Source organism: Ixodes scapularis, unplaced genomic scaffold, assembly GCF_016920785.2.
Source record: "Ixodes scapularis isolate PalLabHiFi unplaced genomic scaffold, ASM1692078v2 PGA_scaffold9__187_contigs__length_104089568, whole genome shotgun sequence".
NCBI classification, from domain to species: Eukaryota; Metazoa; Arthropoda; class Arachnida; order Ixodida; family Ixodidae; genus Ixodes; species Ixodes scapularis.
This window is the reverse complement of record NW_024609884.1, coordinates 80,761,607-80,782,699: the sequence shown is the minus strand read 5'-3', so window position 1 is coordinate 80,782,699 and position 21,093 is coordinate 80,761,607. Positions and strand designations below refer to the sequence as shown.

The 21,093-nt window shown below is 45.4% G+C and overlaps 2 protein-coding genes across 5 annotated transcripts in view; one reads left to right on the top strand and one right to left on the bottom strand.

Moving 5' to 3' along the window:
- Window positions 1–96: 96 nt before the first annotated feature.
- On the top strand, window positions 97–17,763 carry LOC8040620 (transmembrane protein 230). Of its 4 annotated transcripts, XM_029975095.4 has the most exons (5): window positions 10,193–10,285; window positions 16,783–16,933; window positions 17,020–17,125; window positions 17,200–17,322; window positions 17,524–17,763. In XM_029975095.4, exons 3-5 carry the CDS (start codon window positions 17,021–17,023, stop codon window positions 17,659–17,661), a joined length of 366 nt encoding a protein of 121 aa, XP_029830955.1. In that variant the 5' UTR covers window positions 10,193–10,285; window positions 16,783–16,933; window position 17,020; the 3' UTR covers window positions 17,662–17,763. The 4 variants fall into 4 exon arrangements, with proteins under 4 accessions (XP_029830954.1, XP_029830957.1, XP_029830955.1 ...); XM_029975094.4 differs by lacking the exons at window positions 10,193–10,285; window positions 16,783–16,933 and adding an exon at window positions 97–158; XM_029975097.4 differs by lacking the exons at window positions 10,193–10,285; window positions 16,783–16,933 and adding an exon at window positions 10,125–10,143.
- LOC8040622 (heat shock 70 kDa protein 12A) overlaps window positions 17,355–21,093 on the bottom strand; it is a 93,373-nt gene continuing 89,634 nt past the window's right edge. Inside the window, exon 9 of the mRNA XM_040503021.2 lies at window positions 17,355–18,971. Within this exon, the coding sequence (XP_040358955.2) occupies window positions 18,201–18,971 (771 nt within the window). The 3' untranslated portion in view covers window positions 17,355–18,200. The remainder of the gene's footprint in view (window positions 18,972–21,093) is intronic.

The following is a 21,093-nucleotide window of genomic DNA, read 5'->3' as shown; positions in this document are numbered from 1 at the left end:
CTAATAAATTTGTACTTATTTGGCAGTTTAAAAGTTTATTTAGGTGTAATACACATTTTGCCCAATTTGTGGCATCTGGCCACCTGACGAGCAACGTCGGAACTGCTCATTTCTGCTGCTCTTGCATTCGCGCAGCCTGTGTGCTCGTCCGATGCTGGGTAAGCTAATTAGCCTGAATGAATTGTAAGCGTATTCTAAATTTGTAATCGCGCAAAGCCTAGGTACTGCCATATCTTCCACTTATTGACCCAATTACTTCGAGTGTTCTTCCATCGCTTTATTTCATTTGATTCCGACGGGTCAGGCAGGACCTTTGGGTCGGTAATTGTCATCTTGGTAAAATTGGTTAAATTCCGAACAGCTTAATTGAGGCTCAAGCAGGGGTGTTGGATCAAGAGAACTAGCGTATTTCTGCGTCCATGGTTGTCGTGATTTGTTGCACTTACTTAACCAAATGTTTGCGGCCCAGCAAGTCGAATGGACACTCATTCCGAAGGCTCATGTAACAGCTTTGTAAACAGCGTTCTTTTTAGTTGCCCATTTTTCGAAGCATGCAAATGCCACAGGGCAGCGAAAGACGCTTAAATGCGTTTCCACAAAAAGTGATACGGGGTCCGCTTGCTTTCCGCGTAAAATGGCCTGTACTATCGCGGACAATATGAGCTGAAACAGCGCTCCGGCCTGTACACGGTGGGTGTATCTCAAAACGTCCCATTCGCAATTGAACCTTGCACATTTCGTCCCGTTTTCATTTGGTCCTTCTCGTTTGAACCTTCTCATAAGATCCGAATCGTGTTTTTCGCAACTGGGACAATTCTCATTGTGCCCGTTATGTGAAAATGTCCCATTCGCATTTTGACCGTGCGCATTTCGTCCCATTCTTATTTGGTCCGCATTGTTTGAACCTTCTCATAAGATCCAAATCGTATTTTTCGCAACTGGACCTATTCTCGTTTCGCCCGTTCGCGCTACAACCGAATGGCACTAGTTCTGCATGCTTCTAACGTCGTTATGCCTTCGCGGTTTTGTTGATGAGCCTTACCTTGCTTGGGCCCCCAACATACCATCAGATATATGTTTTGTGTAGAGGTACGCACTGAGAATCGTACATTGACGCCTGCTTCCCTTCCTCTAAGCAAACGAGAAAAAAAGAAGCGATGAACATCTAATCTGGAAACTTGTTTTAACAGAAATAGCATACATAATAGCGGTGGTTCTCAACCATTGATGTTTCGCAGACCCCTTGTAGAAAGGCGGAGAGATGGAGGACCCCGTTTGAGGTGCAGGGAATAGAAAGGTATAGGTTATCATGATAATGATTTAATGAATGAATATAACTAATTTCTAGTGTGAAGTAGTCTTATCTCATTGACATACACACGAGAGTATTCACCCGAAAATTGGAACGTTTCTTCTCAACGTTAAGAAAGACAATTAATATTGCCGTGCTTGATTGTTGGACAGGACTTTGCGGACCCCTAAGATGCCCTCGCAGACCCCTATTTGAGAACCACTGCATTATAGAAGTGGTGGCATTGTCCCAAGTCGAGAGACCTCAAACAACTTGACATTTCGGAATATGGTCTGGCTGCGATAAATAGTTGGTCTGTTTTATTGTCAGCTATCAGCTTTTCACGACGACCTCGACGCACTGCTAAAATCCTTAGCAGAGAAAGTATGCCTGTTGCGTGGCACACACACACACACACACACACACACACACACGCACACGCACACGCGCACGCGCACGCACGCGCGCGCCCACACACACGCACGCACGCACGCGCGCGCACGCACGCACGCACGCACGCACGCACGCACGCACGCGCGCGCATAAAATGTATCAATGTATTTGTTAATATTACCCTAAAAACGATTTTGGTATGATAAGAGTCAAGTGCGACGGGTCAAAGCGAGATATTTTTGAGAATTGCTGTTTTGAAAAGAGCCAGGGGAGAAGGGCGAAGCGAGACCGGGCCCAAATGAGGAGAGTTGGAATGCGAAAGACGAAACGGGAAAGGGCCAAATGCGACGGGCCAGAACGAGAAGATCTTTTTGAGAGTGGTTGTTTTGAGAAGGGCCAAGTAAGAAGGGCGAACCGAGAACGGACTCAAATGAGAAGGGTTGAAATGCGAAGGACGAAGCGGGAAAGGGCCAAATGCGACAAGTCCAAGAGAGAAGATCTTCTTGAGAATGGTTGTTTTGAGAAGGGCCAAGTGAGAAGGGCGAAACGAGAACGGGCTCAAATGATAACCACCCGTACACGGTACTACCTGCGCCGCCTGTGGCATCGCTCCGCAAACACGGCGCACCCTCAGGCCGAGATAAAAGGGAGTTTTAGTAGATCGTGTTTCCCGCTCCGCTAGCCCTCCGCTACGAAGAAACCGCCACTGCGCCTGCGCACCGATGGCCTTGGCTGTAGAGTTCCGGGTAGCGGAGGGGCGTAGCGGAGCGGGAAACACGGTCTACTAAAACTTGCTAAATTCTCACTTGCGCCGCTGCGCTCTTCCGGCCGTTTGCTATACTTTGTTTCACTTTTACGCCACTGTTACGGGCACCCTTAACCGCAGTTAACTCAGCTTAAACTGCTGTTACGCAGCACCACAGTCTATTTTAGAAGTGAAGAGTGCGCGTACACAGCTTTGATGAGTGCTCAAGATGCTCGAGCGCACGTTAGCCTCTAGATTGTTTTATCGTGGATAGCGCCATTTTGAGAGCGAGAGAGAAAAGGGGAAAGGGCTACCAGTGCTTTCCCCCTTTTTGATTGTGTAGAAAGGGTGGAAGTCCCGGATGAGAGGCTTGGCCAGTGTTGGGCGTCTGCAGTGCCCCAACTTCGTTCACGCTTTCTTCTACGTTTCAAACTCCCAAACTTAATTAGAGCCATGGTCTTCGATGGCGAGAGTCCCCCGGTCATCGGGACACCGTTGCTGGGTGATACGGTGCACGAATAACGACAGAAAGCGTCGAATGCTGTCCGAGGACCTATGTAGCTTGCATGGAATCCGGCAAGGCAAGTACGGCTGGAACAGGGGTTTCCCCAGGATTCTAATCAAGGGGGGGGGGGGGGGGGGGTCTCCCCATGGCTCGGGGGGGGGGGGGGGGGGGGGGGGGGGGGGGGAGGCGGAGGCGATGCGAGGCTAGATAAAATATAAAACTGTTCCTTTTTTAGTCCACTAGCTAAATTACAGACGTCTATTAACCAAATGCTCATACCCGTAATGTATGTTTCCCTTTCTCTATAATATACACCTGAGAGGTGGTGTTTTCTACTTAATCTGAAAAAAAAAAACAAATTTTATTTTATTTTTTCCTTTTTTTAGATTCAAGGGGGGGTGTCCAGGAAAAACTAGGGGGGGTCTCAACCCCCCCTAGGGGGGGGGGGGTCTAGGGAAATCCCTGGGCTGGAATGTTTTTAAGCTCCATTGCTTTCCACATGACTGGAAATGATGAACCATTTATACATTTTTGCTTGCGATGGGGCCTATTTCAACGTAGCCGCTTTTAGTTGTAATCAACAAGCGATACACGAAACGGGAACCTCAATTATCTTTGAAAACGCCCGGAGCTGCTACATATCGTCTTGCTGTGCTGTTTTTATGTTTGTGTCCCTGTTCTTATATTTTCTTCTGAAGCAGAAAGCCTCAAAGCAGCCAGGAATTATTTTACTATTTGATGCAATATTTTGGGTACTCACCTCCAATTTTTATAGCTGGCACGTTCGCTTCCGCTGTTCCCTCCGTCGCCACACTGGCGGATGCCATGACTCAAATAAAGAAACGTGCACACTGGGCTCGAAAACGCAGATCGCAACACACGAGACGTTCCCTGCAGCGACTATCAAGCGCCTCAAAGCGCCTTAGTCAACGGAAACAACCCACCAGCGGCACTCCAAGGAGCGATTTTGCCGGCTTTTTAGTATCGCACAAAAGACCGCTATTAAAAAAAAAAAAAAAATTAATAGAACCACGTTTTTAACAATTTCCAGCCTCACCCGGCGGCGGAAATGAGCCTTGAACTAAGTGTTGTAGATGATAAAATCGAGTCAGTCACCACTGGAAATTATCACTATTAAGATAAATTCAGTTACGAAATTTTACAAGCTGAAACAGCAGTTATCATGAGAAAACTCGCACGCACATTGCGAGCGTCGGCGGTACAGCGTTTGGTGCGCGCTCCATTCACGAAATGTTTCGAGCGAAGTCGAGAGGATGGCGTTGAGGAAACGCCTTTTTGGTTTACGGACGCAATCCACTGCCACCGAGACAGGGGTCATGTGGAAAGCGATAGAGCTCAAAGACATTGCAGCCGCTCTCGCCTTGCCGGATTCCTTGCAAGCTACATATATCTTCGGACAGTATTCTAGGCTTTCTGTTTTTATTCGTGCACCCTGTGATCCAGCAATGGTGTCCCGATGACCGGGGGACTGTTGCCATCGAAGCCTCTGGTTCTAATTAAGTTTGCGAGTTTAAAACAGAAAAGAAAGCGCGAACGAAGTTCGGGCACAGCAGACACCCAACACCGGCGAAGCCTCTCATCCGGGACTTTCACTCTTTCTACACAATCAGAAAGGGGGAAAGCGCCGGTAGCCCTTTCCCCTTCATTCTCTCGCCCTCTTTCAGTAAAACGGTCTATATACAGGGTGTCACAAAAGAAAATTTACACGTTTTTTTTTACCGCAAAAATAAACTAGGCATCGCCGAATGCTCATTCTCCGCCCAAAGGTAGAGTTAGAGGTCACAACCAGATGCCAAAGTTTCAGCCCAATCCGATAACTTAATCAAAAGTTATAAGTGATTTGCTGAAAATTTCAATGGGAAAATGGCGGCCGATGGAGTTTTCAAACACATGGGGCTCTATGTCACCAGAAACCGAAAACGGGCAAAAATTGGCTCCATTTTCCCATTGAAATTTTCAGAAAATCACTTATAACTTTTGATTAAGTTATCGGATCGGGATGAAACTTTGGCATCTGGTTGTGACCTCTAGCTCTACCTTTGGGGGGGAAAATGAGCGTTCGGCGATGCCTAGTTTATTTTTGCGATAAAAAAGACCGTGTAAATTTTCTTTTGTGACACCCTGTATATCTTTGACTGCATAGCCGCAGAATGTTGTCTGCAAGTATTGTGCGCTAACTGTGGCTCAGTGTAACTGCAGTTAAGTGTGCCCGTGTAACAAGGGTGCAGCCGATGCTTCGAGCTCATGAGACCAATCAGACAGCGTCAAAAGTGCACCAGTGTTCGTCTCGTTTCTGTACGTGTTCTATCATCGCTGAACCAATAACAGAAAAGGTTCAGTGGCTTGCTTATTTGACGCTGTTTGATTGGTTCATTAGCTCGTGGCGTCAGCTGCGTCTGGACTTTAGGCTCGTTCACACAGACCCGTTTTCTTACATTACGTTACGAAAAGTCACCGGGAAATTTGTGCTTCGTATTAAGCGTGGCTACCAATTCAAGGAGATAGCCTGGCACGCGACATTCGAGACACAAATGTTTCGGTGACAATGAGCTAGGATGGTGAGTTACCGTGGCAACTAAAACACAAGGCTCATCGTAACGTAAGGAGTTGAGCTCGGTTCAACTTTTCACACAGCACCGTTTTCTAATGTTACGTCTAAGTCACCGAAACATTTGTGTCTCGAATGTCGCGTGCCAGGCTATCTCCTTGAATTGGTAGCCACTCTTAATACGAAGCACAGATTTCCCGGTGACTTTTTGTAACGTAAGAAAACTGGTCTGTGTGAACCAGTCTTTAAGGTGAACCGAAGCATAGCGAAAATACTGGCCGACGGAACCACCATCATGATGCCTGTGCCGTGCAGCCCAATGTTCACGTTTTCAGCTATCGTGCATTTCAAGAAAGTGCCGAAGTGGAAAATGCATTGTCACGCTCGTATCTCCTCGAGGAGCGCTGCCTGACGGAGCTGCCTTGGCCCCCCGAAAGAAGCGGATCTGAATATCATCGAACACGTTTGGAGGCGCATCAAGGTAGCCATGTCACAGCGTCCCCTCCACCGCGCCACTGCCGACGAATTGTGGGAAGTGGCGAGAGGTGCGTGGGTGATGCTTCGGGTCGAGGCAGACTTCTTGGCTGCACTCTGTGATTCCTTACCAGACAAAATAAGAGCCGTGGATGCGGCATTAACTTTTTCCGTAAGTTTTATTGCGCCTCAGGACCCCATTGGAACAAAGCTTGCTGCTACGATTGCGACACACTGTTTGACGCCATCAACCAGCACATACCTTTGAGTGGTGCTTCCTTGATCCCAATCTTCTTGTATAGTGCAGTTGAACTTCCGCGCCGACTATTAATTTTTTGTCTGACATTGTCTTCTGCGAATATTCTTTCAATGAACTTTCAAGCTCCTTCTCCTGGCAAATATAGGACTGTTTGTTGCACTTGATTAAGACTAGGAATTTGTAAATAAAACACTGGTGTCTTGTCAGCACTTCTTTTGTTTGAAACAAACATGTGGGCCCAAGGACAAAGAAATAATATTTTTGAACCTTTTCATACCAATCAAGGTTACAAAACCTCCACAGTAATATGTATGGTTACCGTTGTTTATTTTTCACACATCTGTGCTCAAAAAAAAAAAAAAAAAAAGTAAATATCTTGGAGTTGTACTAAATCCTATATACAAATTTTGACCTATATTTTACGATGTCCTACTTTGTGCCTTCGCTTCATAAGAAAAAAAAATAGGTTTTGGGGAGATTTTAAAAAACAATAATCGCAGCTGCAATTGAAGATACTTCAACATTTTTTCTTCACCATTCAGGGTTTTTTTTACGTGATTCTACACGATAGAATGAAGTAAATCAATTGCAAAAAAGAATGACAAGAGCAGTCCCTGCCGCCCTACCAAACACACACCCGCTGTCGCACCCGCCATCTCGCTTCCAGACGGCCGGAAGATTGCAGTGGAGCAGCGAGCGCAAGTGATAATTTATCTTGGCCTCAGGGTGTACCGTGTGTGCGAGCAAGGCAACAGGCGGCGCAGGCTCATTCGCCGGCCAGAGCGCTGTTTCAGCTCATATTGTCCGCGATGGTATATCCTGCATTCATTCGTATATGTTGTCGGGATGTGCCGGTCCTAGGTGTTCAAGTACATCTTGCTCAGTTGTTTTAAGATGACCACACCATGGGGACCATCGGTCACTGAGATCTCCCGATTATCCTACAAAAATTTGTTGGGTATTTGTGTGTTAAAGCAGGGACTTGGAAACTTTATGGTTTCAGGAACTTTATGGTTTCAAGGAATCCTAACCACCTTGAAGGTTATCCCCACTCTTCTCTCCCAAGCTCCCTTCCCCCGGTATCTGTGCAGAGGAGCAGTTTATGTATTCGAGACAAAAACCTGATTCATGCACTGTGCATTACATTTATTTCAGTGTCTAGAGATGCAGTGCTCCCCAATCTTAACGCTGCTGCTTAAAGGAGTCATGAACGCTTTTTTAATTTTTTCCTGTTTAGCTTTCCTCCTCAACTCATAAATCGCGCATTCTACCGAACAGTTCAAGAAGACGGAAAGGGGGGAGTCCCTCTTGCTCGGAATCTCGTTTGTAGCCGGACACAGCCATTGTCCCCCTAGAAGATTAGCCTGTCGCTCAAAATTCAGACAAAAGTTGCTTTCCCCACCCTGTTCACCCTGAAGCTGACAGTGCGGTGGAAGCTACGTACTCGTTGGGCCAGCCACACTTTTGCTGCGTGATCACGCTCTCTCGCGCATACCGACGTGCAGAGAATGAGGTCAGGTGGTGAGAGGGAGGTGGCTGATTGGTCTGGCAACCGCGTAACTTCCACCACAACGTCAGCTTAGGGGTGAAGGGATAAAGTGAGGTCCGGTGCCGTGTGACGTGGCGTTTGGGCCCGATGACGCGCTGCGGGTTCCCGGTGACGCGCTGCGGGGTCCGCGGATGTATCACAGTGAAAAGGCAGAGAGCTTACGAAGGGAAGGAGGTACGAAATAGTCCGCTGTGTTGTCAAAATTTTAGTACCGAAAGTCAGGCTTTTGACTTTCTACCTTTTTTTTTTTTGGCCCACTGAACGATGTGCTATTAGTAAGATCCCAATATAAATTGATTTACTCCAGCCCAAAATTCGTTTCATGGGCCCTTTAAGCGCCAGGCTTTGGCGGAAGTCTGCTGTGGTGCCCATTGTTTTTAACTGCTAGTTGCATACTGGTGTGGGCAAGGTTGTTGTGGGGTTGCACAGGCTCGCTTCAGACACAGCAATTTTTCCCAGTGTTCTGACGTTGCAACACCCCCCCCCCCCGGCGCCCCCACCGGATTACACGCAATAAACCTTTTAAACCATAGTTCAAGGCGCTAAAAAGCCGAACACGAGAAAGAAGCGCCCGTGTTTGCCTTCTCTTGTGTTCGTCTTTTTAACACTTTTAACCATGGTTCAAAACTCCTTTGACACAGTTACGCATTAGTAAAATGTTTTTATATCCAAATGGTGCTGACTATCCTAATTGGTCTCACTGAAACATTATGCATACCTTTTCTTTTACGATCTTGCATTTGGATTATTGAACCGTATTGTTCAGTTTGTTTGTACTGCAGATTATTCTCACTTGTTTCTGTATTTTTTTTTCTTTTTCTTTTGGGGGAAGCGCTGAGTGATTAGTTAAAGGGACCCTGCAAGGACTTTTTTACTGGTTTTTAATTTGCACCAAACCTGAGCACAACTTAGTGAAACTTTTCTTTTCTCGAAATTCCCTTTATTTTAAAAGTTATAGGCAAATTAAAATTACAAAAACAAGCAAAAAATAACCTCCCTCATGACGTCGTAGGTCCTGGCTTGAGTGGCCGTGAACTAGAGGAGGGGTAGTGAGCTCATTGAGTGCTCATAACTGCCGCACTCCGTGTCGACGGCGCGAGAGGGCGCCACTAAAGCTTGTTCTGGATAGGCTGTATGCAGCGGGCAGCCAGGGTGGCTCGCATTGCATTTGCTGCGCGATTCAATACTAATTCGGCATGACACTTCATTGGCCACAAACGACAGCAAACATGGGGTAAAGATCAGTTCAGAATGGGAGCCACTTTGCGCTGCCATACCGCGAAACAGCCAAACCGCAAGACAAAGCTTCTTGCTGAAGGCCTTCGGAACGCTCGGAGCCGGTCGGATCCTCCTGTCCATACGACTGCAGCGCTGCCGTGTACATCCGGGACCTTTCCGTGTCGGCGCCTGATCCCACTACTCCTTTCTAGTATGCGCCGCCTCTTCCATCGCTTGGTGGCGGGTATGTCGACGGGTCATTTCTTGTTTCCGTACTTTAGAACTGCATTCGTTTCTTTTCTGATCTAAAATACTGAACAAAGACTACTTTTATACATAATTGAAACGGTTCACACCACTTATATTTTGTATTTAGACTAAAAAGAAGCTTTTAGCAGCTCTGACCAGTAGTAAGCCCAGGACCAAAGACGTCATTTTGTGCGCTTTCGTTACCGCGGGTCGCCCTCGTCGGTGAAGGAGGTTTCTGCGTTGCCCGGTTAAAATGGGACGCACCGATAATTAGTTACTCTCTCCGTACCCGCTGGCTTGTCCGAACCCCATAGACGTGGAAACTGCAAAAAAGGTAGACGCTTAAATATGATTGCAGGGCCCCTTTAAGCATGTGTACTTCACTTGAACTTTCCTGTCGCACCACTACTGCGAAATGTATTGGGGTAGAGAGCTCATGGAGCCGTTAAGTGCGACTTTTTTTTGAGTACCCTCCATTTACTTGGAATGGGAATAAATCCTGTTATTATTATATTATTAATATCTTGTTACAGTCGCTTGTAAAGGAGAAGTTTCAAGCATTTGAGCACTGTGTGATCGTTTGGGTGGCCCTGCTGCGAAATCTACGCACGCAAAGGTTACCTTGCCAAAACTGATTGCCGGACTTTTACACACTTGACCATCTGTAATTTTAGAATTATAGGCATTTCAGAGCATGCAGCAGGTACATTCATGGTACTTTACGTCACAAGGTGGACAGTTGAAACGATAGTCGCTAGGATAGCACCTCTCCGCCAAAGTCTTGTGCTGGTGCAGCACACTTTATGTGGGGGAGCACTATAACTCGGTTGTACCCAGCCAATGTTCTTGCAGGTGTGTTGGACATGCACAGTCAACTTCAGGGCATGTTGGGTATGATTTTTTTTGCATGACTTCCACTTGACTATGACTGCTTTGTTAGGAAATTCAGAAGTTCCCCTGCAAATCACACCCTACAAACAGCAAGATGATGGTTGCGGTGTTGTAACGTCTCCACGTTGAGTCAGTAACATAGGTGAGCATCCTGTATGCTTAACTGGCTGAGTTTTGCTAGCCCTTGTCTAATTGCGAAAAGAATAGTATAGTGTCAGAGAACATGCATAGTAAGGTACTGTCTTAACGTTGTGAATAAAGCAGACATGTACACGTTACTGGAAAAAAAGTAACCGATTACAATTACTTTACTGTAAAAAGTAACCAATTACAATTACAGCTTCAAAAAAGTAATCGAAAAATTACTTTAAAGTAATCGATTACTTCCCACATTACTTTTCATTCAACTTGTTTTATTACGGTAGCATTGGGGTTTTGTGCTCTGTTGTTCCGAAAAAAAAAAAAAAAAAAAGACTTCACAGTTTTTGCTTGGAGCTGAGTGAGTGACGCTTACACACCCACTCCCTCTCATGAAAAAATAATAAAACGAGTGCTATTTATATACATTACTCACAAAAGGCTGGATAATGTTATTTTTCATACCGAAAGGTAATCTCCGGTATACCAAAACAAAGCAAAAAAAAAAAAACAAAAAAAAAAAATCCGCAGGAAACTAGGCATAGTGAAGTAGCCTACTAATCTTTGAGGTCCCGTGCTTAATAGTTTTGAAAAAGTAAAAAAAAATGACCGTTGCTTGGAGCTGAGTGACTCCAGCACATCTTCCCCCCCCCCCGAAAAAAAAAAAAAAAAAAGAAATAGAGAAAAATTGTAATGGGTAATTTTGCAATCGATTACAGCAAAAAAGTAATTCAATTACTAGGATCGTTACTCCTTAAAGGCGGGCGCTCAAAATTTTCTTCAGCGTGGCAGAAGATTCCCTCTCTTTTCTTTTTTTTTCCTCCTCCCCTTTCCTCCTCCATTTTCCTCCTCGCTTTTTACGGCCTTCTCGCACGAGTGCTAATGGGCTTACCGGCCCCCCGACAAAATCTCCGTAACCCTTCAAGGTTCTCTGCTTCAATCCCAAACACCAGGGATTAGTTAGGCAGGCTGGATATGAGCTCGGAAGGGTTCGGGCTGGCTCGCTTTTCTTGCTTTTTTTTTTTTTCTTTTTGCTCTTTTTCTGCAGTTCTAAAAAAAACACTCAGATAGTCAACACCAACTAGCCCAACAACAAGTTCTTTTACATTCAGATACCTCCGCATGCGGCCACACACGACACAACACCGCATATTTATCTCGAGTGAACGGAACTTGAACATCACAGCAGAAGGAAAAAAGATGGGTATTTTTATCCGAACTTTGAGCTCTACCCAGAGAGTTGAAAATTTGTCGTTCTAACAACGGCACACTGAAGATTGATTTTATCACTATTGTGTTTTTGTTTTGTTTTTTGTACAAACTAATAATCATGAGTAATTACAAGTCAAAGATATTGCAGTCAGAGGGACACAGTCTGACCATTTCTGGGGCATAATATATAGGTTCGTACTACAGGTGTTTTCTAGAGTGACGGCCGCCTCGTTGAAGCTACTAAGAAGAGTAAAAACAAATTTCCATAAAAACTGAAACGGTTTATGGTATATTTCATCTATCTTCAGCGTTTGAAAAAAATTTCTTCGTGGCCAAACGTGCATTTAGTTTCTCTCAACAAATGTAATTGAAAACTTGACACCCAACAAATATCTTGCGTATCAGCAAAGAGAACGGGAAACACGGAGATTGAACCGAAAAATCACAATTTTCTTCGCGTAAAATAGTGCAACTAGCAATAGTAGCATATTATGCCATTTATTAAAAGACAGCAGGTATTACGAAGTTTTCATTCTCTTCTGTTCGCATTTGTTCGCTGGTGAAGAAATGGAATGCCCAGATAGCCTCTGCAGCCCTTACATAATTGTTTGGGGCTTTGTCAGGGTGGGCGAAGGCCATCTCCAAAAAAAACCAGGAGTTCGGAAGGTGTGCTACCGCAAGTTTTGGGGCTGCTTGGCTGATTTAGGCGTCTGGCGTTCCCCGCCTACTTAGAAAAGAAGCGGAACAGCGGTCAGTTCAACGTCGTCACCAAGCGGGAAATCATGCCGAAATGTGTCCTTGAACACGTGCGAGATCTTTACCCGAACCCAGCCGGGATTCGGCACAATTCATCTACGAAAAAACTATAAAAAGGGGTAGGCTTAAACGATTTGGCGGTTTTTTAATATAGTCATGCGGACTAACTGTCCACAAGTACGGAAAGAAATGCGGTAGAAATGCAGAGCTCTATTGTGTTCTTTATATCCATACTTGTCTTTCGCGCTGTACGCCAATTAAAATGAATTCTGCAATATCTGTAGATTATGCCTGGTTATGTTGTCTTTAAAAGAAAAGTAATCAAGCAAGTTCGGTATCGTGCCACCAATTTGTGCATATACAATTTTATGTGGAATTCAAGATATGAACTACCGATCTCGGCTTCAGAACTTTTGGGTCCACAAAAAATCACGCTCAGTACAAAATTCGCCTTTTCTACCAAAAGTACTGGAAATTATTTATTTTTCAAACAGGTCGGGTGGTGATTCGTGTTTGAGTGTAGGACCGTTGACTGGGCACTGGTTTGCGCCAAGAGTGCAGTGCTTCCTTTCATGATGCCCGCGACGAGTGTTGAAATTTGAATATGGTAGAAATAAAATCAACTGACACCCTTAGAATTATTTTAAACTTGCACTTTCTTCAGGCATTAAGATTTTGATCGTACCTTTTATTCATTGTGGTCTTCGATGAGGGAACAACTTGCCGAGGAGGCCGCGCTGTCCGCGTACGCGGCTTGACAGATAAGGTCGCGAATACTTTTCACGAATCTTTAAAGACCAAGCATAAAAATGAAAGACGCAGCCACTTTACGCCAATGAAACAAACTTTATGTTTTGGGCAGACGTCTTGCGAGAGTTGCAGTATTTTAATTATGCCTAATAAATTAAATGTTTAGGACTAAGTACCAAACTTTTTTAGATGTATTAAGAACCAAAATGTCAATTGGAACGTTCTAGAGCTGCTTGAGAAACACCCGATTAGCTGTTTGCAACGTGATACAGCTCCCGTGGCTTCCTTCTGACTAGTAATAAAGCTTATGAAACATAACAAAATACCCCGCGATAAAGCGCCCGCCTCATCATAAACTCAATTTTGAATGTCCCGGGATTTGTTTTTATAGGCCGAAAAAAAAAAAAAAGAGATGCATGCAAGACGCGTGCCCCACGCTTTATTTATATCAGAAAAGAACTGCCCTCTGCTTTATATACAACGTGTTTTTTTTTTTTTTCGCCTATTAGATATTAGAAAAAACGTGGAAATTAACGTTTTGTGGATGTGAGCTATACGGCCAGGCGAAGATTGGGTTCAAGAAAGAACGCAACAAAAACCGACTGATTACCTAACATTTGTTAATGAACTTTTTGATTATAAAAGAAAACGGGATAGTTGATTTATAAAATTGTTGGGCGTAATCGAAAGCCACCAAATGGTCCAGTGAAAATTAGCGCCATTGCGGTTTGTGTAGGTGAGCTATACGGCTAGGCGAGGATTAGGTTCAATAATGAAAGCAACTAAAACCGACCGATTGCCTAAAATTCGCTAATTAACCTTTAAATTAGAAAAGACAACGGCATCTTGTATTTAGAAAGTTGTTGGCCATAATATAAGCCACCAAACCGTCCATTCTTAAAAAGATGTAACGCGCGTACACTATTATACGGCGTCCTCTTAATTTAAGCGCGAAAATATAGTTCTGATTTTATGTGGGCTCCATCTCCGCGTGGCACAGCCTAACGCCATGAAGCCAAAGCGACAAATCATGCGCATCGCTGTGACAACGCCACCGTAGAAGGGGCGAGGAGTGCGGTGGCCGAAAAGATTGCGGTAACACGATTCGCGTCCAAATTAGGCTTTTTAGGACGCCGTGAGCCACTTCACGTCCACTACATCTCTTTAAAAATGAATGATTTGTTGTTTTTGATGACTACAGATAAGGCACAAACCGCAATTGCGTTACTCTGACGTCTTTTTTAGAAAAATGTCTAGTCGTTAAAAAAAATCGCCCTGTATAAGCACGATTGTAAGGCAGTTCTTTACGTCCGGCGACAGCATTACGGCATGGAAGGAGACGTTGACCACAGATCATACATACTCTGTGTATGATCTGTGGTCACTGTTTTTTTTTTTCGTGCAAGAATGAGCAAACATTTGATACCAAATAAAATAGATTTAGCATTCACCAAGTTCGGCTTGTTTACTGGATTCAAATCGATATTTGATTTGATTACACTTATTTTGTACCCGCACACGCCTACTTTATTCCCTAATGAGTTACAAGTGATAATTACTTTTTTTTTTTTGTCGTGCGAGGTCATCACAATTTATTATTAACAATCGGAGCTATGCGATTACGCGCAGGAGGCGCATTCGAAGATATTCAAAATTCTTCTGAATACACAAACAACTTCAAACGTCTTGCTGTTTGGGTCGTTTCCTACACGCAGGACCAATAATAAAGCCAAAACCTTATAGAGGAGACTATCTCTATCAACTCAACGCACAAACACGATGTAAAGCGTGTCTGCGTACGTTGGAAAAGAGATACCGGCGAGGGCAAACCATAGCGTCGAATGTCCATGCATCAAAAAGTCCGTGCACCGAAAAGTCTTTGCAGCAAAAACTCCGTACACTGAAATGTCTGTGCACCAAAAAGTCCGCACCGAAATGCCCTACAGCAAAACGCTCTACACCGAAAAGTAATAGACCCACTACGGATGGGATCCTCCGTCACCTCTGCCGGTTTACGAACCATGATGATTCAGAACCACTGGTCTATGGAGCGCCATCCCTGATATACAGAAAACGGCGCTTGTACTTCCCGTTGTCGCCATGAATCCGCCTAAACAACGAAAGATGCCAAATCAGATATTTATATTAAAATTTATACTTCAATGACTACTTCTTTGAGCAGAACAAGGCATTTGTGCTCTCACAACAGCAAAGAATCGTCTTCCAAACCAATTCTAAAAAAGAGCCAATGCAACTCGTTGGGAAGAGCAAGTGCCAAGCTCGCTCAAAACAGCTACTCGGTTGATTCAGCTCCTTGTCGCAGGTGTGCCGGCTGGCTTCTGGATAATCTTTTCAAATCCTTGAAGCTTTAATTTCCTCCACCCCAAACTTGTAAAAAGAAAAAAAAAAAAATCAGGCAGCTGGGAAAAAAAAAAAAAAAGGAAAATGGCGAGGAGGAAACGAGAGGCAATTTCCTCCTTTCACAGTGGCGAGAAGGAAAGTGAGGGTCGGGTTCCTTCTCTCTGCTTGCGGGCCGGCCTTTAAAGAAAGTACTTGAAGCATTACAAAATTACAGTAAGATGTAATCGATTACATGTAATCCATTACTTGTAACGCGTTACAAGTGTGGAATAAAGTGGGGAGAGACGCAATGGGAAGCATGGTTTGAGCTGCGTCGGATGTTTACAGGTTTGTCTGAGCTCAGGAGTCTAGCCAAATTCTGCTAAATGTAGCAGAAGTTGGCATGACAGTTCAGGTTCCCCATTAAATTTAGTGAGGAAGCGGAATGTACACCGATTCAGTTTACTTGCCAAATTTAGCAGGGAGTAAGTTCGCTAAATTTAGCATGTTACACTTTCGCGTTACAATTTTTGGGGACATTTGATTAAATCCTAGCCCAAGCACATTTCGTGTGAAAAATTTCTGCACCTGTATAGAAGTAATCAACCAGTTATTGCTTGTAGCGGTCCCTACGGGCCGGTTAGGTTATGTTAGGTTGGCGCCCCTATGGAAATTGATGACATACATCCAACACGGTTCTAAACTCCATTTCATGCTTGGTGTGCAATGCTGTCAAAACTAGTTGTGCGAGCATGCATTTCCATTTAGAGGCACTCATACAAAAATATGTGCAAATGAGACCCTAGGTAAAATCACATGCTCTTTCCAATAGCGTTGAGAGGATTGTTTGCTATGTATAAAATGGGGTATGCACTCTGGCCTCATTCAAAGTGCAAATCAGTGTGAAACGTAGAGTTGTGTGACTTAAAGCTGCACTGCAATGCACATTGCAGTCATGCTTAAAGGAGCTGTGCAACGATATTCAGTTGGAATGTTTTCCACTATACACGAGCTTACTCGCACTAGTGGAAGTCAAGGATACTCGCATGCAACTCCGCTGGCCAAGAAACTCCTTTGTTGCGGTGTAATTTCAAGGACAAAAGCTATCATTTTCATTCAAACTCTCCTTTGCGAAATTTCATGACGTAACTTGGGGATCGCAGTACACCCATGTGACGATATTTGAATGCTGTTCATAGATTGGACCCGAGAATTGCGTGGGCACTCGATTTGGGCTCGTGATAATTACTAGCTCGAGAAGCATTCGGGTAGTGGCCCATGTCCAATCGCTGCAACGACGACAATAGCCGAGCCATAACAATATCTGGAGCTCAGCGCATGCCCTGTGCTGAGCTGATAACTTTGCAAAACAAAACTATTTTGTCCTAATATTTGGGTTACTAGTTAAGCTAAGTTTGTTGGTGTGTTTGGTCAATTTTTTAGGCAAATCTGTGACCAAGGAGACTCCAGAGTGCCGCTTTAATTAAGTGCACCTGATTTCATGAAGAACATCTGTGTGACGCAACTCTCATGATCCACTTATGGCCACAACACAATTTTGAAGCGACGTGACCAGTCTATTGTAGTTCGTCAGGTCAGCATTATCTAAGGAAAAAACAGTTGAGGTGGGTGGGGCATGAAAATACTCAGCTATATGCACCTTGTTTTCTTATTGCTTAGGATGGGGCGGAAGGATGCAGCCATGCAGGACACCGAGAAAAGGCACTTCAGCAATGTCAAGTATCACCGTATACAACGCACGGACGATGGCTTCATCGATATTCAGGTTCGACCTGGTACCACTGTTGTGTCGTTCGATCGGGAAACTCTTGGACAATGCCTTGAACCTCGCCATTCCAGTTTCAGAAGACGTTGACCCGGATACCAAAGAAGGCCATAGCGCTGGCAACATTTCTATTTGTCATGGGCTCTACATTGATTGTTATGTCATCGTTCATCTTCACGGGCTTCATCGACGACAAGGTGGGTACAGACAAACGACCAGTGTTACTCGATTTTGGCGCCTGGGATACATGGTAGCATCGCAGGTGCAAAGTTTATTGAGTAAAACTAGCACTTGTGTTGCATACATGGTTCAGAACTAGCGCTTCTATACACGGCACACGCATGCGACTGTAAATTCCGACACTGAGGCTGCTGACGCTTGTGTGTGTTTCTTTACAGTACTACGACAGCAGATGGCCACTTCTTGTTCTGGGATCCTTGATGTTTATTCCAGGGGTCTACCATGTCCGAATTGCTTATTACGCTTACAAGAAGTACCCAGGGTACACGTACGATGATATTCCAGATTTTGATTAGGTGCTTTCTGCTCTGTGGATGCACAGTTTGTTTGTGTTTGCACTCAGCTGTGTTGATGTGCAATCGAAGCGATGCGTGTGTGAATTGTTGCGATATCTAGACTTTATGTACAGCTCTGTAGTCTGCCAAAGCACAGTATAAGAACATTGGGCTGCACTTTACTGAAATGAGTGTCACAAAAAAATGCTTTTTGTACGTGGGATGTAAAATACGAGCGTGGCAATAAAAGCTATGTATATAATGTATTCACGCACACATAATGCTTGGTTGTAGGAAACTGGTGCACAAACAAATGGAAAACTGCTCGTACACGTCTCCCATGCAACATTTGGACGAGGCAGCTACAACTTGCGGGGTGATTAGACATTCTCGGCAAACTGGCACACAACTCTTAGTGTCCGGAGCATTGCAGCAACCCTATTTGCTCACGCTCCAGTTTCTAGGAAAAAAGTAAAGGGGAGAGTCGCACTGCTCGGCTTTCTTTTTTTTTTTGGCTTCACCCGTCCGCACCACGGCCGGGGTGGCGACCACGGTCAACCTCATTGGTTGAGGAAATCAATGTCCGCCTTTACACACTTCTGTGTGGCGATGTCCAGGGCGCTCACTTTGATCTCGGTCTCGCCGAAGACCATACGCGCCTGAATTTCACGCCGCAGCGGCACATTGGGCAAATAGCGGGTGTCCGACAAGTCTAGGATGAGGGTTCCGCACTTAAACACACCAGGGTCCGTGATGAACTGCACATCGTCGCGCTCGCTGCAGTACACGTGGATGATGCTGCACGTCTGGCCCGCCTTGGCCGGTGTGTAGCTGCGTACCACGGCGTCGCCATGACCGACCGACTGATCGGCGAGCACAAACTTGTCGAGCACGTCGGCGCACCATTCGATGCCGTCCTTGACCACCAGTTTGGACGGAGGATGGGCGCCGTGCACAAAGCGGTTGAGCACCCCGACGCCGTATGTCATGCGCGAGCGTCTCACATTGACGACCATGGGGTCGAGCCCGAAGAGAACGGCGCCCCGCAAGATGGCCAGGCTGACGCCCTGCGGGATGATGACGCGCACTTGGGACGAGAAGGCGTCGCGCAGCTCCTTCTGCAGGAGTTGCGACTCGGCAAAGCCGCCCACTAGGAACAGGTAGTGGATAGCACCCAGGCGTGGGTTGCCAAGTACGGACGAGATGTGCTGCTTGATGCTGGCCACGGTGGGGCGGAAGAGGTCGAGCATGGCCGCGGGCTCTAGCCGCAGCATGCCCTGTGATGACCATTTGACGTTGCGATGGCCGTGCTTCTTGATTGCACTCTCCACCTGCGTCGAGCGAGGTAGTTAAAACGTTTTCCGGATGAAATCGCATCGCAAAAGGAGAATGCTGCTACTGGCAACTTTTGACTCTGCCCTGCGCAGTTCTTGGGTGCTACAACAAAAAAACTAAGAGGCTATCCAGGCAAGCTGGTGGCGCCGTATTGCTAACACTTGATGCTACTGAAAATGTGGAACGATAACGGAGGAACGTGGAGCTTTCAGCACAACTCTGTGCTTCATAGACTGTTTGCGTCTCATTCCCCCTTGTCCTCAGTCTCCAACGTAGCAATTTAACGCGGTTATTTATAGGTGTGCAAGACAGCCAAGCTCTTTTTGGCTGAAGTCATTATCACATAAGTGACCCACCTGTAACAAAACACCAGATATCTAGCAAGGTCTAAACTTGCTAGGCTAGTTCAACTTTTGTACTTAAAGGCACACTGACAGGGTATTTATAATCACCAAGGTTATCATTTGTACATGACATATGAGAGCCCAACTACCCTGGAAACAATTTGCGGCTCGAAATTCGTTTTCTTTCCGCCCTAAACCCGCCGATCGAGAACTGGCCGGTTTGAGTTGCGCTCACTCTCTTCTCCGTGGTTGCGTGCAGTTTTCTATGGTTCAGGCACAATCACCAAATATAATCAAAGTCGTGAGTCATCAAAGGCACACACACAATATTAAAAATAGAAAATAAATATGATACCCATTGTTTGTGGCTTCTAAAAAGCTGCAAATATGTTGATTGGAAAAAAAAAAGTTGCACAGCCACGCGACTTCTGCCAACTCTCTCCTCCTCTATATTTCTTCCTCCCCAGTCCAGTTTCGGTTTTGAGCAGTTGTGTTTTTTTACTTTATTAAAAATATATGTGACACTGTAGCAAAATATTGATAGGGTAGTCTTCTGACACCGTAATGAATTGCCTGGCGAAACAGGAAGAAATAAATTTTGGGGGTCTCGGTACAACTCTGGTCGAAAACAAAACCAAAATAAATGACCGGTATCCCTTTAGTGGCACGGAATATGATCCCAGCCAAACTATTACGTCGAAGTGAAGCAATCGTACTCTACTAAAACCGATTTTAAAGATGCGACCGGCTGCTCTTTAGCGGGTCAAGAAGCTTTTAGTTAAGAAGCACTGGCGTAGCACCCTTGTGCCATCGCGTCGAGGTGGAGCCAACGCTACTAGATTACCTCAGTTGTGGAACTCCCGCCGGAAGGGGGTACCCCCCCCCCCCCCCCCTCACTCCTCACTCACTTAAGTCCGCCCAGTGAGTCCACCTTCCGTCGTTCGAAGCGCCATCTAGGTTTTCGTTTACGAACTGTGTTCCATAGAGTATGGTGGAACGCCATCTAGACGCTGCACTTCGAAACGTACGTATCTCCTAGAATACACTGCAGTTACCAAAGCAGCCGTCCGGCACGTCGAACGACGGGAGGCAAGTCGTGGTGTGTGAGGGGGGGAGGGGGGGTACTGCTTGTGCATGCAGCGTCTAGGAGCAGTTCCGTAACACCTAATCTAACAATGTTCGGTGGAGCCAACGTTACTAGAGTACCTCAGTTGTGGAACTTCCGCGGAAGGGAATACCCCCCTCACTCACTAGAGTCTGCCTCCCGTTGTTTGTTTCCTAACTGTGTGTTTTATAGAGCAGAGCTGGAATGCCATCTAGACGCTGTGCTTCGAAACGTACGTATACCATAAGATACACTGAAGCTACCCTAGCAGCCGTCTGGTGCGTCAAACAATGGGAGGCAAGTCATGGTGAATGAGGGGGGGTACTGCTTGTGCAAGCGTTATCTATGAGCAGTTTCATAACTGAGCTAATCTAATGATGTTGGGTGGAGCTGCGGTTGATTGGCTGTACCCCGTACCGCAGCACCCTTGTGACATAACGTCGCGGCTGTACGGCTGACATTCAGTGTCGCTATCCCTCTAGAATATAGTTTCGGTCTTGCCGTAGACGCCTGAAACCAAACTTTGAGCCATGATACACCGCTTTAGCTGAAAACAGTTTTAACACAAAATTAAAAAAATATTGATCGGAGTTGCCCTTTAAACCAACTGCACTCTTATAAATGCAACTGGCTCCAGCAGATGGGGTCAGAGGACCTACATTAGACGTT